Below are 12,358 nucleotides of genomic sequence, written 5' to 3'. Positions count from 1 at the left end.
TTTCAGCTACCCATCTGTGTACCAGGTTTTACGTTTCTCTTCCTGCCACTTGCTCCCACCCCTGGTAACCTGAACTCTATGAGCACAGATTGTGTTCGTCTTATGTCAGTCTATCTCTGGCGCCTGGCACATAGTAGGTGCTCAATAAATATTTGTTGAGTTAATTAATTTAAGTACCACAAGCACAAGAACCTTTTGTTTTTCTCAGCTCTAGCTCTGGGGGCCTTGAACAGCACCTGGCACATAGTAGGTGTTCAATAAATAAATATGTGTTGCATGTAAGGTTGAACGCGGTGGCCTGTAATCCCAGCACTTTGGGAGGCTGAGGCGGGTGAATCACTTGAGGTCAGGAGTTCCAGACCAACCTGACCAGCAGGGTGAAACCCCATTTCTACTAAAAATACAAAAATCAGCTGGGTGTGTTGGCGCATGCCTGTAATCCCAGCTACACACGAGGCTGAGGTAGGAGAATCTCTTGAACCTGGGAGGCAAAGGTTGCAGTCAGCTGAGATCGCACCACTGAGCTCCAGCCTGTGACACAGAGTGAGACTCCATCTCTATCTCTCTCTCTCTCTCTCTCTCTCTCTATACATATATATATATATATATATACACACACAAGATTATCTGGGTGTGGTGGCACAGTAACCCCAGCTACTCAGTAGGCTGAGGCACAAAAATAGGTTGAACCTGGGAGGTAGAGCTTGCCATGACCCGGGATCGCACCACTGCACTCCAGCCTGGGTGACAGAACAAGACTCTGTCTCAAAACAAACAAAAAAAAACAATATGTGGGCCGGACGTGGTGGCTCACACCTATAATCCCAGCACTTTGGGAGGCCGAGGCGAGCGGATCACCTGAGGTCAGGAGCTTGAGACCAGCCTGGCCAACATGATGAAACCCTGTCTCTACCAAAAATAAAAAATTAGCCAGAGGTGGTGGCGAGCGCCTGTAGTCCCAGCTACTTGGGAGGCTGAGGCAGGATAATCGCTTGAATCTGGGAGGCAGAGGTTGCAGTTAACCGAGATCACACCACTGCACTCCAGCCTGGGTGACAGAGTGAGACTCCGTCTCAGGAAAAAATAAATAAATAAATAAAATAAAACAATATGTGTCGAATGAATAAATTTAAGAGGAATTAGTAAGTTCCAAGAGGGTTAGAGCAGAGGCTGTTTTTTCTTGACTCTCTCTCTAGGTTCCAGAACCATGCCGGGCACATAGCAGGTGCTCAGCTAACACGTGCCTGTAACACCCTAATGCTCCCTGGGCCTCTTGACCGCGCCCTAGCCTGGGAGGCGGGGCAGGCTGGGCTCTCTCTGTGACGTCACAAAGGCCCCGCCATGCCTCTGGCCTTGACCCTTCTGCTGCTCTCGGGCCTGGGCGCCCCCGGAGGCTGGGGCTGCCTGCAGTGCGACCCCTTGGTGCTGGAGGCCCTGAGTCACCTGCGCTCCGCCCTTATCCCCAGTCGCTTCCAGTTGGAGCAGCTGCAGGCCCGCGCCGGAGCCGTGCTCATGGGCATGGAGGGGCCTTTCTTCCGGGACTACGCGCTGAACGTGTTTGTGGGGAAAGTGGGTGCGTGCTGGGAGAAGTTGGGCAGCGGGGCTGGGCGAGGGATGCCGGAGACCACGCCCACAAGAGGGGTCGGGGCCAGGCCTGGAGGCGGCGAGGTCACTTGGCTCTCCGGGGGGCCCACTGGAGTGTCCTCTCCCTTCTCCCCCAGAGACAAATCAACTGGACCTTGTGGCGTCCTTTGTCAAGAACCAAACGCAGCACTTAATGGGTAACTCTCTGAAAGGTAGGAGAGACGAGGGAACGCCTTCTCCAGCACTCCTCTCCTTTCCACCAGTCTGCCCCACCTCCCTTGAATATAAAAATAAGAGCCACACGCATGTAATGTAGCCTTTTTTTTTTTTTTTTTTTTTTTTTTTAAGAGGCAGAGCCTCACTGTCGCTCCGGCTGGAGTGCAGTGGCACCATCACAGCTCACTGCAGCCTCGACCTCCAGGGCTCCAGCGATCCTGCCGCCTCAGCCTCCCAAGTAGCTGGAATCACAGGTGTGTGCCACCACACCTGGCAAATTTTTTATTTTTTAACTTTTTGTAGAGACGGGGTCTCATTATATTGCCCAGGCTGGTCTCAAACTCCTGGCCTCAATAAATCCTCCTGTCTCAGCCTCCCAAAGTGCTGGGATTACAGGTGTGAGCCACTGCACCTGGTCATAAACCAAGATACTTTTATTTACTTTTTTTTTTTTTTTTTTGAGACGGTCTTGCCCTGTCACCCAGGCTGGAGTGCAGTGCCACGATCTCTGCTCACTGGAGCTTCCGCCTGCTGGGTTCAAGCAATTTTCCTGCCTCAGCCTCCCAAGTAGCTGGGATTACAGGCGCCCACCACCATGCCCAGCTAGTTTGTATTTTTAGTAGAGACGGGGTTTCACCATGTTGGACAGGCTGTTCTCAAACTCTGACCTCAAGTGATCTGCCCGCCTCGGTCTCCCAAAGTGCTGGGATTATAGGCATAAGCCACCATGCCTGGCCAAACCAAGATACTCTTAACAAGCAGGATATTCCAAGGAAATAGAGGTTACCTTCCGTGAGCCAGGCAAGAGCCAAATTTTTTTTTTGGGCGGGGGCAGGGGATGTGCAGGGTTGGGACAACCCAGGCCTGCTCAGTTAATCCTTTATTGCCCAATAAAATATGTCAAATGGAGGGAGATGCTAAGGAGGAAAAAAATAAAGCAGGGACCACAGAATAGCAAGTGCTGTGAGTAGGGGTGGGGATTGCAGCTTAAAGTAGGGCATCCAAAAAAGATGTCCCTTAAAAAGGGGCATGTGAGAAAAGACCTGAAGGTGAGAGGGAAGCAGCCATGAGGGGGTCTAGGGGTAGAAGGGTACAGGCAGAAAGAACAGCTGGTGGAATCCCTGAGATGGGACTATGTTTGGCATATTCACAGAACATCCAAGAAGGCCAGAGTGAAGTGAGAGGGCGACATTGTCCCTGTGGAAGATGAGATCTTAGAGTTAAGGGGAGGGAATGGGTGTTTTGAATATTGAACAAACAGGATTTGTTGCCAGTCATGCTGACGAATTGCACTGGGATATAAAAAAAAGAAAGGCGTCAGCCAGGCGCGGTGGCTCATGCCTGTAATCCCAGCACTTTGGGAGGCTGAGGACGATGGATCACCTGAGGTCAGGAGTTCGAGACCAGCCTGACCAACATGCAGAAACCCCGTCTCTACTAAAAATACAAAATTAGCCAGCTATGGTGGCGCATGTCTGTAATCCCAGCTGCTCAGGGGGCTGGGCAGGAGAATTGCTTGAACCCAGGAGGCGGAGGTTGTGGTGAGCTGAGATCGCGCCATTGCACTCCAGCCTGGGCAACAAGAGCAAAACTCCGTCTCAAAAAAAAAGAAAAAGAAAAAGAAAAAGGCGTCAAAGATAGCACCAAGGATTTTGAATTGAGCAATTAGAATCGTGACACATCTATTTACTAAGATGGAGTAGACTGGGAGGTTGGGAGTAGGTCTGGAGGAGAATAACAAGGGTTCAGTTTTGGACTTAGTGGGTTTGAGATGCCTCTTAGCATCCAATTGGAGATCTTGACCAGATAGTTGGGTATATGAATCCCACCTTCAGTGAGCCCTCCGGGCCAGTAATAGAAATGTGGGGGGCATCTGTGTATAGAACAGCACCATCCAATAGAAATAGAATGTCAGCCACAAATAGGAGTCACATATGCAATTTTAAATTTTCTAATAGCAGCCGGGCACGGTGGCTCATGCCTGTAATCCCAGCACTTTGGGATGCCGAGACAGGTGGATCGCCTGAGGTCAGGAATTCAAGACTAGCCTGGCCAACATGGTAAAACCCTGTCTCTACTAAAAATACAAAAATTAGCCAGGTGTGGTGGCGGGCACCTGTAATCCTAGCTACTCAGGCTGAGGCAGGAGAATCACTTGAACCCAGAGGCAGAGGTTGCAGTGAACAGAGATCACGCCATTGCACTCCAGCCTGGGCGACAAGGCAAAACTCCGTGTCAAAAAAAAAAAAAAATCTAGTAGCCACATTTTTAAAAAGGTAAATAGAAACAGGTGAAATTAATTTTGATAATATATTTTAGTTAACCCAATATATAAAATATCACCATTTCAACATGCAATCCACATAGGAATTAGCAATATATTTTACAGGTTTTTTGCATAATGTCTTTAAAATCCAGTGTACATTTTATACCTACAGCACATCTCAATTCAGACTAGCCCATTTCAAGTGTTCAGTAGCCATGTGTGGCTGGTGGCTACCACACTGGACAGTGCAAGTCTAGATAATATATAAAGCCATATGGATTGAAATCATGAAGGAGTGAGTGTAGACACAAAAAAGAAGAGGTTGGGTGCGGTGGCTCACACCTGTAATCCCAGCACTTTGGGAGGCCAAGGTGGGAGGATCACCTGAGGTCAGGACTTTGAAACCAGCATGGCCAACATGGCGAAACCCCGTCTCTACTAAAAATACAAAAAGTTAGCCAGGCGTGGTGGTGCATGCCTGTAATCCCAGCTATTTGGGAGGCTGAGGCAGGAGAATTGCTTGAACTTGGGAGGCCGAGGTTGCAGTGAGCCGAGATCACACCACTGCACTCCAGCCTGGGCAGCAGAGTGAGACTCCGTCTCTACAAGAAAGAAAAAGAAAAGGAGAAGAGAGATCAAATCCACTTCCAGATGAGGAAAGTGAGGCCAAGGAAGGGTGGCTTTCCCTAGGCCCCACAGTGAATCAGAATATAGATGCAGGATCTCCCCGGCCATAGATTTGCCCAGGGGACCCTTAGTAATCCTGGTCTTGGTTACCCCTTATAAATGAAGAGGACCTTCCTCATCTCTTCTCCTGGAAGCTGCAGGTAGTGGGGTGGGCTTTCTGTGTGCCTCCCACCCCACAGAGATCTCTTTCTCTCCTCAGATGAGCCTCTGCTGGAGGAGCTGGTGACCCTCAGGGCGAATGTGATCAAGGAACTCAAGAAAGTTTTAATTTCATATGAATTAAAAGGTGCAGCATATCTCTCCACCAATCCCCTCTCCCCTTCTCCCTTGATCTCTTGATCCCCTTTTACCACTTTTTCTCCCAAACTCCTTCTTCACCTCCCCTATAACTCAGCCTTCTTCATCTCTCCCCAGTCTTCCCTTCTCTCCTTTCCCAGCCTCACCCCTTACCTGCTCTCCTGATCCCTTTCCAATTAAATTATCAAGTTGCCATCCCAATTTAATTCACCTCAGCAATTTTCTCTTGCAGCCTGCAACCCCAAACTTTGCCGTGAGTTCTGGATCGTCTATCTCTCCCTTCTCTGCCCTCCTAACCCCCTTCACCCTGTCTCCCCAAATCAAACCCGGTTACCACTCCTTACTCCATTTGGCAGTTCCCTTACCCCAAAGCCATGGTATCTAGGGAGATTTGCTTTTTAAAGATTTATGAAAATAATGACTATCTGCAAAACAACATTTTGAAGGTATGTAAGTCATCGTAAGGTAGGCTATGTTGTATTAACAAATAAACCCTCACATCTCAGTGGTTTAACACAACAAAGGTTTATTTTACTTTCACCCAAATTTCATTGACAGTTGAGTGGCAGTCCAGGTTGGTGACTCAAGGATCCAGGCTATACACACGTGGTAGCTTCTAAGCATGCTTCAAACGGAAAAGCAATAGCAATCCCACAGAGTTTTATAGCCAAGCCTGGAAGGGGCACACATGATCCTGCTCACTTTCCATTGGCCAGGACTAGGTCACATGGTCACAATTTACTGAAAGGCACCCTGGGAAATGTAGTCCTCCTGTATGCACCAGTAAAGGAGGAGGCAGTGCGCCCAAAGAGGAGACATCTCACCAGTGTCTGCAAAGGAGGCTCCAAATTAGAAAAAGAAAAGTGCAAACTCAGAATTAACAAATGTTTAATTAAATGTCCACAAACAGAATGTTGATGACTGCAACTGAATTTAATTCTTCAATGATTATATAACAATTATTTTTTATGTGAATTGTCAGTGCATTTTGCTCAGTTCCTCTGCTGGGCAGTGGGACCTATGAAATTTAGGAGAAGCCAAGGGATCCCATCTCCTCTTTCTCCTTCTTCCTTCCCACCCTTGCTGGTCCTCTGATATCTGCCCTTGTCTTACTTCTCCCTTTCCCCTTGCCTAGGCTTGCTAAAAGAAGAGGTGTTGGACTGTTTACATTGCCAGAGGATCAGTCCCAAGTGTACCCACAAAAAGTACTGCTTTGGTAAGCTTCTGGGGGTGGGGGAAGACATGGGACAGGCGTGCAAGAGATTAAGACAGCCACGACCCACTAGATATGGGTTTCGAGGCTCCCACATGCAGCCTCGAATCCTGCCCTAACCATTTGCTTAGAGTGTGGCCCAGAAGTTGCTTCTGTATTCTGAAATTCACTTTCCTCCATCTGTTAAATGGAAAGACTCCCTGGAACTTTAGAACGCCCCTAGCACCAGAATGGCAGGTGCTAGAAAAAGATTTTATTCTTAGCCATTGCTGTACCTGGGGAATTTGGAAGGATGTGCTGAATTCAGTCATTCATTCATTCACAAATCTAAAAAACATACATGCTTTTTTTTTTTTTTTTTGAGATGGAGTCTCGCCCAGGCTGGAGTGCAATGGCACGATCTTGGCTCACTGCAACCTCCCCCTCCCAGGTTCAAGTGATTCTCCTGCCTCAGCCTCCCAAGTAGCTGGGACTACAAGTGTGCACCACCATACGCGGCTAATTTTTGTATTTTTAGTAGAGATGTGGTTTCACCATGTTGGCCAGGCTGGTCTCCAACTCCTGACCTCAGGTGATCCACTCGGCCTCCCAAAGTTCTGGGATTACAGGCGTGAGCCGCCATGCCCAGCCTAAAAAACATATTCTCATAGCAGAAAGAATAGTACAATGAGGCTGGACACGCAGTGGCTCACGCCTGTAATCCCAGCACTTTGGGAGGCCGAGGCAGGCAGATCACAAGGTCAGGAGTTCGAGACCAGCCTGGCCAACATAGTGAAACCCCGTCTCTACTCAATACAAAAAATTACCCTGGCGTGGTAGCGGGCACCTGTAATCCCAGCTATTCAGGAGGTTGAGGCAGGAGAATCGCTTGAATCTAGGAGGTGGAGGCTACAGTGAGCCAAGATCACACCATTGCACTTCAGCTTGGGTAACAGTGCGAGACTCCATCTCCAAAAAATAAAAAGGTATAATGAATCCACATATATCTATCCAGGTTGAATAGTCATGCTGGATCTTTTCACATGCTGTTCCCTCTCTCTGTCACACTGTTCCAATCACTCCTTCACTTTATTTGGGTGTCAAAGGTCAATTCCTCAGACAGGCCTCTCTGATCATAATCTCAAAGTAGCACTTGCTATCAAATTATGTTAACAATTAACATTCTTCCATATTTATTTCACCTACTTTATTCTTTGCCATAGTATCTTAAAAGAAATCACAGACACCGTGCCCCATACATAGCATGTACCACTAAAAATAATGACATTTTCCTAAGTAGCCACAATGTCGTTCCCACACCCACCAAACCTAGCAATGATTCCTCAATGTCAAATAATTCCAGGTCGCACTGTCAACTTCCCTAATTGTCCCCAGAATATTTTTCACAGTTGATTTGTTCAAACCAGGGTCCAATGAAAGGACTTCTTATATCATTCAATTGTTAGGTTTTTCTCTTCTTTTTAAAATCTAGAACGGTTTTTTTTTTTTTTTTTAGACTGGGTCTTGCCATGTTGGCCAGGCTGGTCTCGAACTCCTGGGCTCAAATGATTTGCCCACCTCGACCTCCCAAAGTGCTGGGATTACAGGTGTGAGTCACTGCACCCGGCCTGGAACAGTTTCTCTTATCAGTTTTTTTTTTTCCCCTCCATGACATTAGCATTGAAAAAGAAGGGAGTGTGTCCTATAGAGTGTCCCACTTTTGGATTTGCCTATTTGCTTCCTTTGGCTGGTATTTGGTGACAACAAATATTTTGAGCACCCTACGATACCCAAACTGAGAAACAGTGGAATGGGAGACAGATGTAGTTCCTGCCCTCATGGAGCCCACATTTTAATGGGGCCAGAGGTTAGACTAGGGTTTCTCAACCTCAGCACTGTTAAAATTTGGAGCTGGATCATTCTTTGTTAGGGAGGCTGTCCTGGTTATTGTGGGATGTTTAGCGGCATCCCTAGCTTCGATCCACCAGATGCCGGTAGCATCTCCCTCCCCATTATGACAATCAGAAATGTCCCCAGACATTTCCAAATGTCCCCTGAGTGACAAAATTATCCCTAATTGAGAACCACTGGGTTAGATGGTAATTGCATGAACAAATAAACAGGCTTGATCCAGATGGCAGTGGTGTTCTAATGAAAATAGAATGGTTTGGTAGATAGTGCCTGGGGGAGGCTGCTACTTTAGAAAATACGGATGTAGGGCCCCTCTAAAGAGGTGACTTTTGAAAGCTGAAAGAAGTAAGCGAGCAACGGGAACAGTGTCAATGACAGAGGGAACAGCACATGCAAAGATCCAACATGATTAAACAATAAGGAGAAGGCCAGTGTGGCCAGAGCCGAGTGAATGAAAGAGAATAGTAGGTTGGCTAGAACAATGGCCGGGTCGCGTGGGAACCAGATGGTGCAGGGCTTGCGAGAGCATGGTGAGAACTTAAGCTTTTATTCTGAGATGGGGGGCCGTGGAGTAGCAGGAAGACACTGAGCAGAGGGAGCCTACTTAGGTTTTAACAGCGCCTCCTGGAGGCCATGTGAGGAACTGTGAGAGGAGGAGTCAAGGGAGCCCCCTAAGAGAAGCAGTGGGCTGGGGTTGGACCCGCTTGGTAGCCATGGAGGTGGATTGGATTCTGCCTACAGTTTGAAGGTCAAGCCAAGAGGCTTTGCTGATAGAAGGAAAGAGTTGGTGGTGGGAGGCAAGTGGAAGATGCAGAAAGCAACTCCCAAGGCCACCTTCAGCTAAGATGTAGCAACTAAGACTTTCATCTTGTGAAACTGTTCGCATTTTGCACCTCCCTCTCATGTGCATGGTGTCTCTGGTTTTTGTTTTGTTTTTGTTTTTGTTTTGTTTTGTTTTCTGAGACAGGGTCTTGCTCCATCTCCCAGGCTGGGGTGTAGTGGCACAGTCACGGCTCACTGCAGCCTCAACCTCCTGTGCTCAAGCAATCCTTCCACCTCAGCCTCCCGAGTTGCTAGGACTACAGGCTCGTGCCACCATACCTAGCTAATTTTTTCTTTTTTGTAGAGATAGGATCTCACAGCCCATGCTCACTTGAACTCCTGGGCTCAAGTGATCCCCCTGCCTCAGCCTCCCAAAGTACTGGGATTATAGGCGTGAGCTCACCATGCCTGACCACTGTATCTGTATCTTTTGGTTTTGAGTCAGACTTCCCAAGTCCTCCTCACCCCACCCCATCCCATCAAATGAAATGCTTTTAGAACTAGCTCCTCACTGTAACTGTGATAACTGTGATATGCGAGGTGGACTGTCAACTCCATGAGGCCAGTTTGCCAGTTTGCTTCCCGGCTATATCCCAAATGCCTACAATGGTGCCTGAGACAGAGCATTAGAGGAATGGATAAATGGAGAGTCAGACCCCAGGAGAGGGCAGGGAACAAGCAGGAAGAAGAGAGAGCGCCCCACCCCCACCCCTGCCCAGGCTGCTCAATGAACAGGTGGGGTGGGTATGAGGCTAAGGAGGTGTGGCGACTTGGAGGTCAGAGCTGTTTCCCTACTCACCCCAGTCGACCGGCAACCCCGCGTGGCCCTGAAATATCAGATGGACAGCAAATACACGAGGAACCAGGCGCTGTTGGGCATCCTCATTTCTGTGTCTCTGGCTGTCTTTGTCTTCATGGTCATTGTGGCCTCGTGAGTCATCCTTGCCCCCTCCTCAGTCCCCCGTGGAACCCACTGGGCCCCTCAAAAATGGCGACTCCCTGGATAGGTCACTGTGTACTTTGGGAGTCTCCTCTTCAGTCACTTTAGTCTCTGTCTCTCTTTTTCTCTCTCTGTCTCTCTCCTCCCTCTTCTCCCTCCCGCCCCCTGCCCCCGTACCTTTCTCTCATCTGTATTTCTGTCTGTCTTTCTCATTTTCCTTTTTCTCCACCTCTGGGCCACATTACAACTTTCCCGGGTCCTCAGCACTTTTGCCTTTGTGGGCCTCTTCTTACATTTAAAAAAAAAAAAACGCTAAAAGTTATATTTTGTGGATGCATTGGTAGAAAGACAAATATCATCCAAGTTGGCTTCATTATGTTCTATGCATCATCATAATTACTGTTGTTATATTCATTTATCTTCTCCTGGCTTTTAAAGATATTACAGTGAAAACATTTGCATGGACCCCAGGCCCGGTGCCTAGGGAGCAAGTGGCCCTCACCTTCCTCTCCCCCTCTAAGCTTATCTTGCTGCCTCTTTCTGCTTGTGCCCCCACCCCAGCCCCTTCTCCAGCCCCACTCTTCCCCTCTCCGTCTCAATTTCTCTCTCTCTCTGCCTCTTCCAAGTGCCCAGTTAAATCTCTTTTCCCTAACGCCTCAGTTTCTTCATATGCAAAAAGGGAGTAATGCCATCACCTCCCACTGGGGGGTGTGGTGATCACTGAGTCAGTGAACGCTCTTTTTTTTTTTCTTGAGACGGAGTCTCGCTCTGTGGCCCAAGCTGGAGTGCAGTGGCGCGATCTTGTGACCTTGGCTCACTGCAACCGCCGCCTCCCAGGTTCAAGCGATTCTTCTGCCTCAGCCTCCTGAGTAGCTGGGACTACAGGTGCCCACCACCAAGCCTGGCTAATTGTTGTATTTTCCAGTAGAGATGGGGTTTCGCCATGTTGGCCAGGCTGGTCTCAAACTCCTGACCTCAGGTTATCCACCCGTTTCGTCCTCCCAAAGTGCTGGGATTACAGTCATGAGCCACTGCGCCCGGCCAGTGAACGCTCTTAATAACACTTAACGCATGGGGAGTGCTCCTGTGCAGGCTAGCTCTCACTGTGAACTTGCTCAGCCTCTCTTCCAACTCTCTCTCCTCATTTCTCTGTCTCCCTGTGTATTCATATCCTATTGCTGCTGTAACATCACCACAAATTGGGTGACTTAAAGCAAAAGAAATGTAGTCTCTGGGTTCTGAAAGCAGAAGTCTGAAATCAAGGGGTTGGCAAAGTTGGTTCCTTCCGGAGCCTCTGAGAGTGAATCCACCCCATGCCTGTGTCCTAGCTGCTGGTGGCTGCTGGCATTCCTTAGCTCCCTTCTAATCCCTGCCTCTGTCTTCACATGGTTTTGTTTCCTATGTGTCCATCTCAAATCTCCCTCTCCTTTCTCTTCTAAGGACACCTGTCTTTAGATGTAGGGCCCATCCTAAATCTCATGTCACCTTAACTTAATTACATCTGCAAAGACCGTGTTTCCAATTAAGGTCACATTCCCAGATCCTAGGAGTTGGGACTTGGATATATCTTTGGGGTGGGGGACACAGTGTAACCCACTATACCTGCTTCCACTATACCCTGTCTCTACCTTATCTCTCTCCGTTTCTGCCTGTGTCTCCTCTTGTCTTTTTGGACTCTTTCTGTTCCCACATTTTACCATCACCCCGGTCCCAACTCTTCTTTCCTCTCTCCTCACCAACTCCAATTGGCAGAGAACCCTGAAAATCTGCCCAGATACCCATGATGTCACTGGATGAGCCAAATGAGGCCAAAGATTGGAGTAAAGTTATGGGGAGGGAAGTTACGGGTCCCTTGATCTGGAAGAGCCTGAAATTCTCATTCTAATCTACAGGCTTTTTCTCTCTGACCAGGGCTTGTACATACAGACAAAACCGAAAACTCCTGCTGCAGTAGGACAGTGGTTTGGGGGTAAGGAGAAAGGAAAATAAATTTAATAAAATTGGTGACAAATCCATCAATGTCTCTGTCCGTTTCCTGGGGACCCTCCCCCTAGTTGGTGTCCAGCTCTGTTTCTCTACCTGACTGGGTGCTCCTCAAAGGCTGGGACCAGATCCCACTCATCTGTAGACACCCATTATCCTAATTCAAGGTAGAAGTGACTTGGACTTTCAAAAGGGATGGACAGCATATTGTAAGGGTTTGAAGCAACAACCACTTATCCTCTGGGAGGGAACCGAAAGGACATGACTCAGTGCAACCCTCGAGGATGGTTACAGGAAGAGCAGTGGTCAATGTGGAATGTACAGGTTTTCTTCTCTATCTGAACTACAATTCTTCACCCTCTGTGCACCTGAATACTAGAGTCGAATACATTTTCTTTCTTTTCTTTCTCTTTTTCTTTTTTTTTTTTTTTTTTTTGAGACGGAGTCCTGCTCTGTCGCC

The 12,358-nt window shown here is 48.1% G+C and overlaps 1 protein-coding gene across 2 annotated transcripts; it reads left to right on the top strand.

Moving 5' to 3' along the window:
• The first annotated feature begins 1,257 nt into the window (after window positions 1-1,257).
• Window positions 1,258-12,328, top strand: IZUMO2 (IZUMO family member 2). 2 transcript variants are annotated; one of them, XM_003269799.2, is made up of 7 exons: window positions 1,258-1,573; window positions 1,722-1,796; window positions 4,953-5,039; window positions 5,283-5,303; window positions 6,186-6,266; window positions 9,780-9,906; window positions 11,827-12,328. In XM_003269799.2, the coding sequence occupies exons 1-7, from the start codon at window positions 1,342-1,344 to the stop codon at window positions 11,867-11,869; spliced, it is 666 nt and encodes a 221-aa protein (XP_003269847.2). In that variant the 5' UTR covers window positions 1,258-1,341; the 3' UTR covers window positions 11,870-12,328. The 2 variants fall into 2 exon arrangements, with proteins under 2 accessions (XP_003269847.2, XP_030676979.1); XM_030821119.1 differs by lacking the exon at window positions 11,827-12,328 and adding an exon at window positions 10,671-10,722 and having other exon boundaries at window positions 1,342-1,573.
• The last annotated feature ends 30 nt before the right edge of the window (window positions 12,329-12,358 follow it).

The sequence above is a fragment of the Nomascus leucogenys genome, chromosome 10 (genome assembly GCF_006542625.1).
Source record: "Nomascus leucogenys isolate Asia chromosome 10, Asia_NLE_v1, whole genome shotgun sequence".
Taxonomy (NCBI): domain Eukaryota; kingdom Metazoa; phylum Chordata; class Mammalia; order Primates; family Hylobatidae; genus Nomascus; species Nomascus leucogenys.
The sequence above is the reverse complement of the archived record's forward strand: the minus strand, read 5'-3'. Positions and strand labels throughout refer to the sequence as shown.